The 16349-nt window shown below is 46.6% G+C and overlaps 1 protein-coding gene across 5 annotated transcripts in view; it reads left to right on the forward strand.

Moving 5' to 3' along the window:
- Positions 1-16349, forward strand: part of LEF1 (lymphoid enhancer binding factor 1) — a 71073-nt gene that overhangs the window by 25782 nt on the left and 28942 nt on the right. For all 5 annotated transcript variants that reach the window (XM_036382093.2, XM_036382090.2, XM_036382095.2 and 2 more), the window contains exon 5: positions 15408-15540. In XM_036382093.2, the coding sequence (XP_036237986.1) occupies positions 15408-15540 (133 nt within the window). The remainder of the gene's footprint in view (positions 1-15407; positions 15541-16349) is intronic.

Below are 16349 nucleotides of genomic sequence, written 5' to 3' on the forward strand. Positions count from 1 at the left end.
TTAATCAGCAGCCCTCCCCTCTTGGCCCCCGGGCCTTGAAATTCCACAAAACCCAATTAAGAGAGATGAGAGAGCTCTAGCATGTATACATATGAAATTTCAGAAGGCTGAAAAAGAGACTCCTAATACCATAAAGCCTGCCCTGAAGTAAAATTTGCATCAGAAATCTACATAGTTAACCCCGTGAGGAAGACAGCGTAGCTGAGTACAACTTTTTTCCCCCCCAGAGGGGTAACTTATCCAGGTCTGCTCGGTTTGGCATCAGTCTGCTTGCAGCTGAGAGTGCTGCAGAGCAAGCCCTGTGCCTCATATACAGCCTGCAGAGAGCATCAAGGAATTGTAGCCCCACTTCAGAGACTGTGCTGCCTTGTCCCAAACAGAGCAAAACAAAAAACCACCCCAGCCTGAGAAAATCATTCTCATTCAACTTCTCTATGTTGGTAACCAAAAGCAGACTGGGTGGATGAGGTGCTTGTGTAGACTTATTAAAGGAAGTATTCAAGACTGATCTAATTATCACTTACAGATTCAGTACATTCAGCCCAGGGTTCCAAGTATTTCATGCCTTACTATCCTGGTGCTATACTGGCTTGTTTAAATTGCCCACCATGAACTATCCTGAGAAAGACAGCCACCTTTAAAAGAATTACAAGCGAACAAAAAACCCTCAGCAAATCCACTCCTTTCTGTATGGCTTGAGTGTTGAGAGGGGAACTGGGGATAAAGCTTTATTCCCCTTCCATGCTTTTATCTATCTCTTTTGCTATCTTGTTTGTATAAGATACAAAATTTCTCCTCCTATTATCCTACTTACAGCTTAATCACATACTAATTGGGGACCTTACTTCCATTGCTCTGCTCTTTTTTGAGTCTCTGTATCCTCCCTAAGAACAGTGCACAAGTACCCTCTTCAATTAAGAGAAATTAAACAAGCTAAATGAAGCTAAAAACTCTCATCTGAAGGCTTTACATGATTCCCTTAGTTGACAGCAATGGGTTTGGCTGTAAAGTGGCTGAAATCTGGGGAGGACGGTGGAGGGGACTGGGCAGTGTGCTGGGAATACAGGTAAGTATTTCCCTGCAAAAACACGAGGCCTCAAAGCTGCTTTTTTTATTACCTCCGGATTCTGCAAAGGGCTGGTTATCTCACGCTGTGAGCCAGCATGATCAAAGCCCCGGGAAAGGTCAGGCATTCCTCCAGGAGTGACACTCAGCTGCCTGCCGGCAGCGCTCCTCCAGCTCCTCCAGCCCACAGCCCGGCCGTGGCACCGAACTGAAATCCTTTATCTTGTTAACGAGTGAACCTACAGATTAGCCAGCCCAGCCTTAGCTTGATGTGGAGAGCATGTAACACCTGGCCTGGGCCTTCTGAAGAGGAAAGGTGGTTGTTTTTAAAAAAAATAATGTTGTGGGGGAGGCGGCATTTCCTTCCTCTGACTTAGCGCGAGAGAGTTAATGCCGATAAAAGCTGTGCTCTGTCTGTGCTGCACCGAGGAGCTGCTCTCCTCATGTTCTCAGCTCCCAGTTCTGTGCAGTTGGTAACAACGGTGAGTGCCAAAATCCTGGGCAGATGAGAAATCATCGACAGTGCCTTCCAGTGAGAGGATATTGTTTTCTCACTGATTTGATAGACTTTTGATGGACTCTGATAGATTGGCATTCAGTTTCTCACTTTGAGCTGTTGTCCCGCACAAGCTGCTTGTGCGTGGACAGGGAGGTTTGGGAGGGCAAGCAGAAGGAAGAGGTGTTTGAGATGGGCAAATCCTGTGTCTCTGCTTCCGCACACGAGGTGCTATAGTGTTGCATCTGTGCTAGTTCAGCGGCGTGGGAGAAGTACATCCCCTGAGTAGGGGTGACAGGGATTCACCCCATGGCTCATGGTCCTGTCTCTGGCTGTCTGGAGGCTGACTGTCCTTGTCCTTGTTGGTTGGCAGAGGGTATTTGGCATCTTTGTCTTCAGGCCTGGATGCTGAAACTCTGAGAAGGGCAAGGGGGACTCTGCCTGTTTCATAGTGTGAGTAGTGAGATGGTGGAATTATGTTAACTGCCTGAAATTGGGGGTAATTTTCAGTTTCAGATGAGGCTAAGGTATCCTTATTCTAGTTGTAGGATAGAAGTAAGAGGGACCATAATTTTTCTCCATCAGAAAGGGTACTTTTGTCATAAATAGGAAAATAAATTTAATTTTTTAGAGCAGAGCACTTGATTCCTTGATTAAAAGGCTTAAATGAATGTCCCTTAATCTGTCTCCCAGCCTGTTTCTTGAAAAAGGGGGCTGTAAAAATTTGCCTCATCTGCAGATAAACGTGGCAAACTGTGTGGCTGGCTGTGGACATGCGGCCTCTGGAGCAAACTCAAAATGTCTGTGTGCAGCATCTGTGGGGCCTGCAGCAGGAGTGCCTGTGTCTCCTGCCTGACTGCCAGATGATCCTCAGATCATCCAGCTAAAAACTCTGCTCCCTCTGCAGGGGAGAGGTGAGGGTCTGGTCCTTGCCTCTGAAATGATGGCAATGGGGAAGGAGTCTGCCTGGTCTGGTAGGAGCAGGGGAAAGCCAGAGAGGGCAGGAAGGAGCAGGGGAAAAAAAAACCCAAATAAAAACTTGTCTCCAGTATGTGATTGCCAGCCTGGCCCACGTTGCTGGCTGGGGTGGCAGCTGGAGGGCTTGCTGGGTGGGAGCAGTGCTGGCAGAGCTTGCCCAGCCCCTGTGCCAGGCCAGACTGGGCACTGCAGCAGCTCCAGGGTTTCCTGCCCCATGGCAGCCACTGTAGGATGGGCAGGTCTCATGCAGATCCCTTGTGTGTCCACACCAAAAAAGAAAAGGATTAAAGTTGCATTGGGGCATCTGTGGCACTCTTGACCATTTGCCCTGTTAGCAGTGGAGGGGCTTGAGGACTTGAGTGCTTCCCCAAGCTCTCCTGGCATGAGCTGTTTTTTTGCCTGATAAATTGTTTAGTGGTGTTTTGCAGACTCTTAACACACTGTGTTTCTCCCAAGCACAGCCTTTATTGCAGTGAAAAGTAGCAAGGAGGGATGTAGTTATGATAAGAAATTGTCCATCCCGGCCTCTGCCATGCTTTGAGGGGGGAGTTAATTGCACAGGGGAAGACTAATTGAATGAAAAATCAAACTGTTGGTAATGACAGGGTGATGGTAAACTTTGGAAGTGCCTCTTTAATGCAGTCGAGCATAACTCTCATATAATGTTGTTTGAGTTTAGTAGGATTGAAATATAATTGCAGGGTGACCCATTATTACTAGTGGGGCTCTATGTGCAGCTCTAAGCCCATCTGGAAGGGTGATTTACTGGAGGCTTGGGCAATCTGGCAATTTAGGCTCTTTTTTACGATGTTTAGACTTCTACCCATGTTATAAAGCACAGCCCAGGGCTTTTATGAGGACATAGGTGCCTGCTGCACAGAATGTAGGTTGTGGGCCGGGTGTATTTTTTTTGTTTTTAAAAGTAATTTTTAAATTTTAAAGCCAGCTCTTGAATTAAAAAAAAAAAATTCAAGTCTAGCAGCAGGCAGAAATATCCTGTGCAGGATTTAAAAGGCATCACGTGTCTTGTGCATACCAGCAACCCTTTTTAAGCCCTGTGGCCAAGTGGGTGAAGAAGCTTAGTGGTAACAGACCAGATTGTGTGGGGTGGTGAGCCCCATGTTTCTTCCTGTCTTCCCCATCTCATGGGCTGCCCCCCAGCCACCAGAGTGTCTTCAGGTCAGTGCCCAGGACAGCCATGCACCTGCATGGGTAAGGCCTGAAAGCTGAAGGAAATGCCTGGTTTTGGGGAGCCTGAGGGTGCTGTGCAGTTAAATGAGCCAAGCATGGCCAGGAGGCCCAGGAAGCTTCCCAGGGGTGAGTACAGGGCAATGGAGCAGAGGCAAGGATGGGTGGTACACAGGGCTAGTGAAGAGTTGGAGGAGAGCCAATGCCACCAACACAGGGAAAGATGCATTTTCTTAGAATGATAGAATATCCTCAGCTGGAGGGGACCCACAAGGATCATCGAAGCCCAAGTCCTGGTCCTGCACAGGACACCCCAAGAGTCACACCACATGTCAGAGTTTGTGTCCAAACACTTCTTGAACTCTTGTCAGGCTGCTGCTGTGACCACTTCTCTGGGGAGCCTGTCCCAGTGCCCAATCACCCTCTGGGTGGAAAACCTTTTCCTGATATCCAACCTAAACCTCCCTGACACAGCTTTGCTTTAGGGTCCTGAGGACTCCCTGGGTCATAAGTGTGTGTTTCAGTAGGGATAGGCAGCTGTTAGGGGATGATCTAATTCCAAAGCTGATGTAGGAGCATCTCTCCAGGGCTCCTTTGTTGGTTTCCCTCTGTGTCTGGAAGCAGGGCTTGCTGTGAGGTTGCCATCTGCTTTTTGGGGAGTGGAAGAAAAACATTTCCTAAGCTGCCCTAGGAGAGATGCACACGGGCACAAAAGTGGGGTGCTCTATCTTATGTGGATATCCTTTTTCCACTCCACCTGCAAACAGGCAGCTTGCACAGGTCTATTATAATTACAGTCCTCCCCTTACCTCAGTCATCTCCCACCATCAGCCCATGGCTGGGAGGCATCAGACTGGATTTTTTTATGTCTTTTAAGATGCCATTTGGCAAACAAGACTAAAAATAATGAGCATTTAGTATTTATGTCAGTGGCTCAGCATCCAGCTGTGTTATGTGGTAGGTTTATTGCTCCTCCTTATTTCAAGAGTCCAAATGCAACGTTCAGCATCAATGGTTTGGGCCAAAAAAAGTGTTTCCAGCCCTGCTTCTTTGAGCCCATGCCTTGTTCGGGTCTTAGCTGTCTGCTGTGATTTTTGTATTTTTAGCGACATAAAGATGTAATTTTAGGGCACGTTTTTGTGTCTCATTGATGTGACAAACCCTCGTGGGAATGATCTATAAAATTAAGTTAGTAGCTTTTCAACACTTTTGTTTGTACTGAAATCATCTTGCACAATGTGGTAGAGAAATAATTCCTGTTGTGACCTTCTACTGATGGTTCAAATAACCTGTCTAAGAGACATCCTGTTTCTGGAGGGCCCTATTGCTTTAATTCCTGTTAAAATTGGTTTTGTCTTCTGTGGAACAGTGCTGCTGAAATTAAGTACTTGCAAATGCGTTTTACCTCCAGATAAACGTTGCAGTTTGCATTTTCAATCCCAGTGAAGCTTTAGCAGACTGCTGCTTTTGGCCTAATCATTTGTACATTTTTAGGGATTTTTTTATTTTTAGTTTAAAAATGAATATTTTATTTTAAGCCTTTGGACCATCTTGCCCACATCCAGTGATGGATGTCTAATGAGATGACTTTTTGCCTCCACTAAATGGTTATATTGTTTGCACTGATGTATGCTAAGACTTGATGCATTAAATCTTTGGTCATTAGCCGATGCCATTAGCAGAAAAGTCCAAATCACTTAGAGCTGGGACTTAAGACTTTTCATTAAAACCTGAATTTGCATGTTATTGGATAAATCTGTTAATACGGTTTAGCCGGACTCAAGGAAGTTACTTGAAAACTTTTTACAGTGCGTACTCAGGGTCAGTGATGCCTGAGAGCCTCGAATTCGGAGAAGATGCCCCCTCTGAGGGCATGGATGCAGCAGCCCCTACATCCACCCCACCAGCACTGCCTGCCCCCACCACCTGTAGTGCTGTGCATGCAGCCTCAGCTGTCAGCACTGCGCTTCATGTTGGGCTCAGGTCTGCTCCAGTGCTGCCAGAAAAGCCCCCTGAAGGAGCTAAAATCCCAGCAGCAGGATCTCCTCACCTCATGGCTAATCGGAGCAGCCACCTTGGAGCCAGAGGGGGTTTGGCCTCAACACTCGTTTCCCTGCAGGAGTCTTCAAGCAGCATCAGTGTGGTGGGGAACAGGGCTTGCCAGGAGCAAAGGCCAGCTGAGAGGAGTCATTGATGTCATCAAATATTTGTCACTCTCTACCATCACATCCATTCCTATATTTTTTCTTTTTGTCCCTGGTTTTTTAGAGGGCGGATGTGGCAAGAGCACTTCCAAAAACATCAGTCAGGTTGGGTAGCTTGACCAGCCCAGTGTGATCTCTGCTTTGCTAGAAGAAGATGCTGCCTGGTCAACCTCTAAGTTGCAGACTTAGCCATGGTAGACAGAGGTTTTGAAAATGTAAAGGTGTGCCAGGTGCTCGGACAGGTGTCGAGCCCTTGTCCTTGCCTCCTATGTGACAGAGCTAAGATGTTTTCCCAATACGCTTCATACTCTTGCATTTTCTTAATTGAGAACATCTCTATTCAGTGCACCTTGAGAACTGCAGCTCAGAGAGAAGTTGACCCATTTCTCAGTTTTCTGGGCCTCTGATAGTCTTTGTTATGACATATGGTGTTGGATAGGCTGTAATGTAGACTTAATATAAATACATTTAAGAGAGGTCCTATTTCAAGCACTTTTGATCCAATGTGTGTGCAGTGCCGAAAGGCATCTTCCTGTCACCAGGGTGCAGGATGGATTTTTTTCTTGGTTCCCCCCAGGAGCCTGGGTCTGTATCCTGTGGGACCTGAGGAGGCCGATGAGGAAAAGTCATCCCATCCTGTGACGCACGTTGTCTGCCACAACAGAAATGCTGGGCTTCAGAGGTTGTTGTGGGACACCCTGCTTTCACACAACACTTGTGTGCTTATGTGGCAGATGGAGTTTTGCTTGCCTGAGCCATTTCCAAGGTTTGAACATTGGACTGAAGCACATCCCTCTGCCTGTGAGAGAAGCACATGATCTTGTGAGTCTGAGTACACTGGAGAAAATGCCAAAGTTGTTGTGAGAAGGGATCCTGATAATCTTGAGGCAAGCAAAACAAGCTCATGTCTTTGTCTTAACTCAGCAGACAGCTCTGGCGACAGAAACCAGAGCAGCTTTGTCCCTAGGAAATGGCTGAAGATGGCACAAGAGGTGACACCAGGATAGACTCCAGCCTCTTCCCCCCACTGAGAACCCCTGGGGGTCCCTGGCCACATTCCACTGCTCCCCCCTGGCAAGCTGCTGGGCTCTGGGCACTGGCTCCTCTGATGTCCAGTGGGCTTTCTCTGGTGGCTTAGGACAATTGTCCTTATTGTCCAAGCAAGCAATAAGCCAGAACTCTGCAACCCAGGGGCTCAAGCTTGGGTTTGTTAAAACATTGCTAAGCCTCTCTTCTATTCAGCCAATAACTAACTGAAAGTGCTCTGGACAGGTCAGGAAACAATGGGGAAAACATCTTTCCAGCTGATGGAATTGCTTGTATGAGACAAGGATGCACTAGGCTAAAGAGGGGATACTGTGCAGGGTAAAGGCCCGTGGGCTGTGTCACCATCCAGAGCATTTGTAGTGGCAGCAGTCCCATTTACCAGGTTTTTGGGGGTGCTATGAGACTCCTGGGGTTCAGTGTGTGATTGATGATGCAGATTCCTGCTTGTTGGGTGTGGGGCTCGTCTTTACATCAGGAGAAAGATGGGCTGTTCAGGATGGCCAAAGTTAAAGGACCTTCTTGCTTAAAAGTAATCAGAGCTCAAAACAAGCATTGGCTCTCAAATTGTGGAGTGTTTGCTGGTGGCTGATCTTCATCTAAGAGAACTCATTGCTGAGTTTAGAGAGTGAAATAAGACATTGCAAAATATTGTAACAGGAAAAGTCTTTTCTGTGAGCATGTGGCTTTTCTGCTAATTAAATACCCTATCAGTGATATTTCCCAAACCAATGGGCTGTGTAAAACTGGGTGTAATCTCTGTATATGTGAACTCACAGTGCAGAAATTGGCCTGGCTTGTCCTCCCCTGATCAGAGCCTTACAAGACCTGCCTGGCTCCCCACATGGTTCACCAGCATTCCAGGTCTCCTGACAGCCTTCCTGAGCAGGCAAGAACAAATAAATTAAGAAGTCATGGGAGAGAAGAAAATGGAGATAGCAGGGGATTTCTAATCAAGCTATTTTAATACTGGGTGTGCTTTAATCACTTACTTAATGGCAGTGCTTAATGAACACTTGAAATAAAGCATGTTTCTGTCAGATATTCAACACCCGTGTTTTTAAAGCTGTCTTGAGGGAACTCAAATGCTTATTACAACTTTTCAGCAAAAAAAAAATCACAGTTGTGCTATATTAATTTCCAAGATTGAAGGGGGGGAGGGGTGAAAAAGTTGGAAAAAGACAAAAATGTAGACAAGCCAGTAGTGGTGGTTTCTCACTAATGTTGCAATTAACCTGAATTTAGTGACAGATTATAATCCATCTATCCAGCTAGATCCTTATTCTAGGCTTTGTCAAATCACATTTACACTTTCTTTTGCAGTGCTCCCCTGGCTGTTGCACTGAATTTTTTATTGCACACCAACCCTTTGGGCTTCAGGCAGAGCAGTTTTCTCCAATTCCTCTTGCCTGTCCTTGAGTGCTTCCTGCACTTTCAGCCATGACACCCCTTTGCTTCAGGTGCTGATCCTTGTGCCTGTAGACTGTGCCATGGTCCTGTTGGCCATGAAACTGCCTTTCCTGTGCATTGCAGACACAGCTCCTGGACTTCCCAAAAAGGAAAGTGTGTGAGCAACTGGAAAAAGGTCACAAACTTTTCCTGCTCACAAATAACCATGGGAAACTCTAGCAAGCATCCTGGGTACCTCCTTTACCTGCTGATGATGTACTGTCAACTTCTTCTCTCCAACTTCTGAGGGCTCCTGGCATGCTCTGGCTCTGGTTTCATGATGCAGTGTGTCCTTGGGAGATGGGGAAACTTTCAATAACTGATTTAGGTACCTTTCTTGTTCAGCCCTTTCCTGACTCCCAGCACTAAGTGCAACTTAGTTCCATGGTGAAGAGTTGAATACAGTACATGAGGAAAAGGAGGACTTTTTTCTGACCTCGTCAAGCCATCAGTCTGCCCCCTGAAATGTGTGGTTTTGATTTTAGTTTTGTTCTGATTAAGTGTTAGCAGTTGTGAAGCTGAAAGTTTCACATCAGCATCGATGGCAGCTTTTCACTGCAGCTCCTTAAAATGGCGAGTCCCTGGAGTGTCCCCCCTGCTGCTGGTAAGCATGAAAGGTCAGTGAGATAAATGGCCTCCTGCTGCCCAGTTGTGAAGCAGGGTTAAAAGACTGCACCTCTTTTATTTGTCTTTCATAAATCACAGTATTCCTAAGCCCCTGTTTCCTGTGAGCAGTGTGTTCCTGAAGGCATGCTTTCTATCCCTGTTCCTTTTAGCTCCAGGTGAGGCTAAAAGCAATGCTGCAAGCCACCCCCCACCATAGCCATTCTGGCATTTTCCCAACTGCACTGTCCAAGGACTGGAGATGGTTTTGAAAATTAAGCATAAAATTATCTCTGCTGTCAAGAGCCTAGAAAGAAGCTGGCTTTGGACATAAAACTCTTTTCTCTGAACAGTGGTTTAGGGACAGGGGAGTAACCTGAGCTCTCTATATATTGACCTTGCTGCATCTTTGAGAAGTTGTCAATGAAAACAATTGCTCCCAGGGAGGTGGCAGATTGTGATTGCTATTACTGCTGGTGCTGATGAGCTTGTTTCCTCTACTGGTAACTAGTTTTGGCCAATAACTAGTTACCTCCTCCTTTTCCACCACTGGTAGTTTGCTGCAGCCTGTCCATGATGAACCCAGACGTGGGCCTGGTTTTGACATTGCTCCAAAATAACATTCTTCTTGATCTTGCATTTTTATTGCAACAGCTGGTAGGCAAAGGCATAAATACAGAGTTAGTTTAGCCATTAAAATGCTGTTGGTATTTTGACCAGACAGCTGAAACTGCTGTCTTCTGGGTTTGCTGAAACCTTCAGCCAAAGGATTTTAGGGCTCCAGAAATGAGAATAGGGTAAAAAAGGGACGATTTTTTCTTGTCTCTTTAGATCAAGGTAGCCTCAAATTCTCCCACAATAACAGGACCATTTAGTCCTTTTATTTTGAGGTACTGCAATAGCAGTAGTGGAAGGGTTTGGAGATGTTTTGGTGGTGGGTTTCTTTTTTAAGGAGCTATCTGTTGTGTTTTCCCCCTAAACTTAATGCTTGCTGTCAAAAAGCTGAAGCTGTTTCTTCAAATGACCCCCTCTTTCAGGAGTGAAAGGGAATGCATGCATTTATTCATCCTTAAGTTGGTTTGGTTTTTTTTTTTTTAGTTGACTTATTTTAGTCTTAATTGAGAAGACCATCTGCTAGTATCTGTAACTAATGCATAACTTACTGACAGAATAGGAAGAGTAGACAGGCTGGGGCCTTTTTTTGGCTTTTTAGAAGCAACTTCATGTTTAAAGAAAAGAGGAAAAATAAAAACCAACCCAGCACCTTTTTGGATGTTGACAAGGGACGCTCGGGTCTTGTGTGCGGAGCCTTGCTGGCCTCATGGTTCTCTGCAAGCTCCCTGCCTGCCTGCAACCTCCTTTGTAGATGTGTGTCCTTTGAAGGGTCATTAATTTAATATCTTTCTCTGTGCAGCAGCTGGAACAAATGGTGGCCCCAGCTCCAGCAGGAGCTCCCAGCTGCCTGCCTCGCCCAGCGCTGACCTACAGGCATTTTTGCCGTGGCTGTCTCAGGCTTTTTATAGTTTTTGCACACTTGTTGCATATAAGATGCCTTACAGGTGTGGGCCTTCAGTGAAGCATTAGCTGGCTGTTTGGGCAGGGCTTGAGGTTTGTTTTTTTCTGGACTCTTGCTTTTCTTCAGAAGCATTTCAAAAATGAGGGAAAACTTACTGGGTTCAGACTGAATTTGTGCTGCAGCATTTCACCATGAACTCACCAGAGATTAATCTAAACTGTCTCACAGTGTGCTCCTCGGATGAGAGGGCAGGCACATGTCTGAAATGGTGAGCGGCTCTGTGAGTGCAGGTGCAGCACTGCCAGCGCAGGGCACTCGCAGGGGTCACCCAACCATGTGGCAGCAGCTGTGCCAGTGTCGCAGCCAGGGGATTTCTCACTCTGCTCCTTGCCCTGGCCAAAATTCCTGAGTTAAGTTCGAGCTTTACCACTTGCAGACTGGGATTGCTGTTTTCAAGGAAAGTGTTTGCTGTTGTCCTGACCTGTTCCTGAGTTACTTTAACTCAGCAATAGCTTTAAACAGGTGTCTGGTGCATAGCAAAGCTCCTGCTGGGATAATGCTGACTGCTGGGCCAGGGCCCTCTTCCCTGCAAGCTCTTACCCTTTGCCCACCAACATTGTGCTGGGGATTTTGGGGTTTTGGGGTCAGTCATAAAACTGAATAGCAGTTTCATCTTAGCCCTAACTGGCCAAATAATTTGGCTCCTGCTGTTTCCAGTACAGTTGTGTCCTTCAGGAGACTGTCCCCTGCCTGCACTGCCTCAGTTCAGCCTGAGAGCACATGCTTGGGAGAAATAAAAGATACCAACTGGGAAGGCCAAGCTGATGAGGAAAAGTGTCCCAGGGAGGGCTGCACAGAGGCCAGCTCCCAAAGGATGCTGGTGTGGTCTGTGCTGCAAGACTGTGCTCTGGGACTGGATCTCTGTGGTCTTTGAGAAGGAGACCACTGAGGCTGAGTCACTCAGGAGTGTCCCTTTGAGCTGAGTGCTGTGGGGCACAGCTGTGTGTCCCTAGGCCAACAGAAATAGGCTGTCCCTTTGCCATTAGCCTTTAGTGTTTGTTACAGGTAACACATGGATGATAAGGTGTCCTAAAACAGAACAGGAGGTCTTCAGGTTGTAAACAACAGGTGCTCATTTTTAGTAATTTACTTTTTCCAAATTGCATATCTTGTGCTGTGCTGTATGTCCCATTTCCCTTACTTTCCAGGTCGTGTGAAGAGCCTTAGGCAAAGAGAATAGAACTTCACTGGTGTGGTAATACACCATTTATGTGGCATCAGAGCTGTGCTAGGGACAGCTTTAACAAACGTTCAGCTTCTCCAGATTGTCTTGGAAATGAGAATAGAAATGGAAATTTAATCCTCATTCACTTTATTGTGGTTTTAGAAGCTACGTGAGTACCTACTTGCACCAAAATGCTATGTTTTGGTGGGTGGATGAAGTATAATTTTTGTACTGAAATACTGAAGAACCTCACGTAGGACAGTGCATAATTATGTAATTGTCTCGTTGAAGGCATGTGGACTGATTGGGTTTTGCAGATTTTCAGGCTGTGCTGAGGAGAAAAGATACTCTATAGACCATGCTTGAATTAGATATAAATGTCACCAGTGTGCCAGGAAGAGCTGGTTGTGAGCTTGGTCAGCGGGTGCTTAGCAAGCCATGGGGAATGGAGTTCCTCCTGCATGGAGGTCATGTTGCCCAAGACTGAATCTCTGTCAGTCTCTCAAATGTTTCTGCAGCTGTGTGCATTGTCTTTGGAGGACTTGGGGAGACAAATGTAGTAGGGATGCCATGTTTGTGGGAAGAGGCTGCCTGGATAAAGACTGGGAAGCAGTAGAAGCAGTCTCATCAGCACAGTTTTGTACCTCAGTGTGAGGTAGGATTTGGCCATGGTCACAGCCCTGGAAAGCAGTAGTGCCCACTGGGAACAGTAGATGGTGGAAGGGGCTTTGGCAACATCCCCAGTCCAGGCGTCCCCAGGGGAAAGGGTGCAAGGCAGTGTCCGTGGCCTGGATGGGGTGCCTGGGGCCAATCCCTTGCTGCAGCAGGGGATGGGAGGGTTAAGAGGGTGGCAAGAGGTGCATCCAGATGTCTGCATATGAGGTCTTGGTCTCCTGCCCTGAACCCTCTCTGTGAGGAAGGCCCAGATAACCCATCTGGGTTGCCTTGTAGGGCAGGTGCCATGGCAGAACCATTTCAAGTCCATAGAGCTTTTGGAAAATATGTCATCAGGCCTTTCTCCTCCTGGTTTCATTGTGCATGTGTCACCCCGTGTGTCCTCCTGCTGTCGATCCCTGTGGCCATCTCAGGGAGGCTCAGCCTGTGCCCAGTGAGCCCCCTGGCTCTGTTGTCTCGCTGGGGCGACCAGCAGGATTTAGCTGCCAGAGATCCCTGGGTCTTCACAAAGCAGTGTGGGGCAGGCAGGCTGGGAAGCTTTGCATTATTGCTATTTTTTATTGTTACTTTTTTTCCCTCCCAATTTCTGGCTCTGCAGACCCCCAAATGCTCTTAATGGAGATATGGCCCGTTTATATGTTAATTTTAAGCCCGCTGACAAGCGGTTTGCTTTTCTCCTGACTTCTCACAGTTCCTTCGCCCGTTGAAAGCCGCTGCCATGGCTTAGGGGATAAGGTGCCAAGAATTAGAAAATAAAATAAAATCTGCAGGATGCTGGAGAGCAAGGGGGTACAGGGATTGGCATGCTCCAAGTATAAATGGGTGATTTCTGAAAGCAAGGAACCCTGATACCAGGGGCATGCATGACAATTACATCCAGTACAATACAAAATGTTAATTACTAAATTTTGAGAAATTAATGCTGATTAGCAGCTGTGTGTGTGTGTGACCTAAATACATCTATTGCTTATCTTTATTCATAATATACAGTTTATTGTTGATAAAGTAATGGCTGAATGGTGGGCTGGCCCACGAGTCTCATAGCTAAAGACTGAGGCCTGATTTGTAAATCGTCTGAAATTTGTTGGCATCTGTTTTTTGTGGAATTTATACGGATGGGGAAGATGAATAGCAGTCTGAGCTATCCCCTTTACAACTCAACTCATAGATATTATTGAGAATTCATATTGCTTTTACTATTTGGTCACAAAAATGGACCTAATGCTTGTTGGCTTTAAAACACCTACTAGTGCTGCTTTCTCTCTCCATCTTGCAAAATATAAGACAAGGCCGAAGCTTAAATTAAAATCCTCAGGTTCTTATCTCTTTCCCACAGGAAAGCAAATCTGTGTTGAAAACCGTAAAATTAAGAGGAGAGCAAGGATAGCATAATTTAGCAAAAATTCATGGCACCAGATTCTGAGCTATATGACTGGAGGGATAGGTCAGACATTAAGAAGATACTGCCTGCTAATGCAAGTTCCTTAAGGTGGTGCTCTGGAAACAAGGAAAGCAGAAAATGCTGCACTGGTTCCCATTTGCTTCCTTTCCTCTACTCCTACCAGCCTTAACAATAAATTGAGTTGTCCATTCAATAACCCATCTGCTTCCAGAAGTCCAGAAAAATCATGGACTTGTGCATGGAGCTATGTCTTAATGTCTGCTTTGTGCCAGAATTTCAATAGCGAACTCAATGAAAATTAATTTCATTGGCCTCCTAATTTTTTTTCTTTTTTAATTCCTTGTATTTGACAGGCTGTCCTTGTTGTCAGTGTGTCTGTCTGAAGGATAGCTTTATTTTTGGAGGGGGGGGGGGGGTGTTATTAAAAACCTGTTTGTTCCATAATTTTCTGTGCTAAGGGGCTAAGGCTAAGGTAGAGTGGCAGGGCACAAATGAGGAGTGCCTGTTACATACTGGCATCATCACTGTGGCTCGTCCCACTGTGGAAAGAGCAACTTGAGTTTCAAGCAGCATTAATAATGCAGGATTTCACTGGGATTGAGGAGTTCCATTGTTTAGCAACCTTGATCTTAGGGAGTAATTTTGGACAGCATCCTTCTGTCATGCTGCCTGCCTCTTCCCATGTGCCTCTGAACTCCGGGAAATGCTGGTGGGAAGTGTGCATCTTGCCCTGCAAGGACATCACCTTATGGCACCCATTTCAGCACCCTTGTGGGCGTTTGTAGCGCTTTGAGTTCTCCTTGATAGAGTCAGCAGCCTCCCAGCTGTTCCTCGCGCTCCCGTGCCTCCCCTCTAACTGACCCTCTTGAGAGGCCACGGCCAACTGCTCCTATATGAAATCAGCCTCCTAAGGGTGACCCTTTAGTCGCCCAGTAGACGGACAAGAGTTTTCAACCAGAGTTTGTAAAACTGCAAGGGACAAACTTGCCATTCCTCTGGTGATGGCAGGGGTTTGTCCCAGCTGTGCCATGCCACAGCCATGCAGGAAGAGCAGTGGGAAGGAAGAGGGAAGCTGATGAAGCTTTTAAGGCTGGAGATATGGCAAACCTGTACTTTAAGCCTTCTTTTTTTAAATTCTGTTCCCGTAACCAAAGGGTTTCTCCAGCCCTGCTGCTGACTCTGCTGTCCTTGGTGCACAGTGCCTGCCTGCCCAGCACGTTGCTCCTCCTGCCCTGCAGCTCTCCATTTGCCGTTTCCGCAGCCCTGTCTCAATGGCTCCCAAATGCCTTTCTTCCTGCTCCCAGCCCCCACCCATTTCCCTGCATTTCCTCAATATCTGCATCCCTCTTTGGGTGCCAGTGGTTTGAGGATGCCGATTCTGGCAGCAAACCTGCTTTCCATCCACTAGCCCCAATGTCATGTCTGTCCATCTGTTTCCCCTGCTTTAGTAATGCAAATATTTAAAAATAGCATTTTGGAAATGTTGGGTGGTTGGTTTTTTTTTCTCAAAGCAGAAGCCTCCCCTTGCTAACACAATTTAATTTTTTGTTCTTCTCTTGCAGTCCAACAAGGTGCCCGTGGTACAGCCTTCTCATGCGGTTCACCCCCTCACCCCTCTAATCACCTACAGCGATGAGCACTTTTCCCCGGGGTCACACCCGTCTCACGTCCCCTCTGATGTCAGCTCCAAACAAGGTGAGCCCATCCTTTCCCAGCACAGTGCGGTGCAGGGTGGCCCTGGTGCCCTTTGTGCTGCTGACAGAGCCAATATTACCAATCTGTAATATTTTAGAGGGAGGCTTCCAGGGGCATATGCCTACTTTCAGACATGGTAATTCTGTCATGATGCTGATGCTTAACTTGGCTGCTTAAATTTTTATGTTCCTTCTAATGTGATAATTTGGGCTTGCTTTTCTCACCAAAGTCTTTCAAAATCTCAGTAAACAGCAGCCAGTCTTCACCATCTCCTGTGGTGCCCAAGGCTTGCAGCATGCAAATACAGAAAGGGCAACCATCCCTCACCTTCTCGAAAACAGGGGACAAGTGCTTCAGTAGTGGTGTTGCTGAAAGCTTTTCTTTCATTTTATTTTATGTCCTTGTATTCTGGCTGTCCATATGTCAGTTAGCATAATCAAAGCATGGCCCATAAAACTAGTTTTGAGCCTGTGCAAGTAAAAGCTTTACAAATCCAACATTTTTTAACCTTCTTGTGGTGGGTGCCTTCTACAGAAAGCATCTTTTTAGGTGTCCAAGTCATGGATGTCAGTTTTCTGTGCACCTCTAGGACCCCTTAAGGCAAACACAAAAGCCTCTTAGATCCACATCTGGGAATGTCAGACCAGCCCTGCTCAGGGTCAGTCTGCAGGCTCCCAGGGAAGGGTGGACAGTCTCCAAGGGGTCAATCGCAGCCTGTGCCAAGAGTTGCTGCCCAGTACCCAGGAGAACACAAGGGATTCCTGGGAAGGGTGTGCTTGCTTGCAGTGGGTTGCAGGAGCTGGGGAGGG

The sequence above is a fragment of the Molothrus ater genome, chromosome 4 (genome assembly GCF_012460135.2).
Source record: "Molothrus ater isolate BHLD 08-10-18 breed brown headed cowbird chromosome 4, BPBGC_Mater_1.1, whole genome shotgun sequence".
Lineage (NCBI taxonomy): Eukaryota > Metazoa > Chordata > Aves > Passeriformes > Icteridae > Molothrus > Molothrus ater.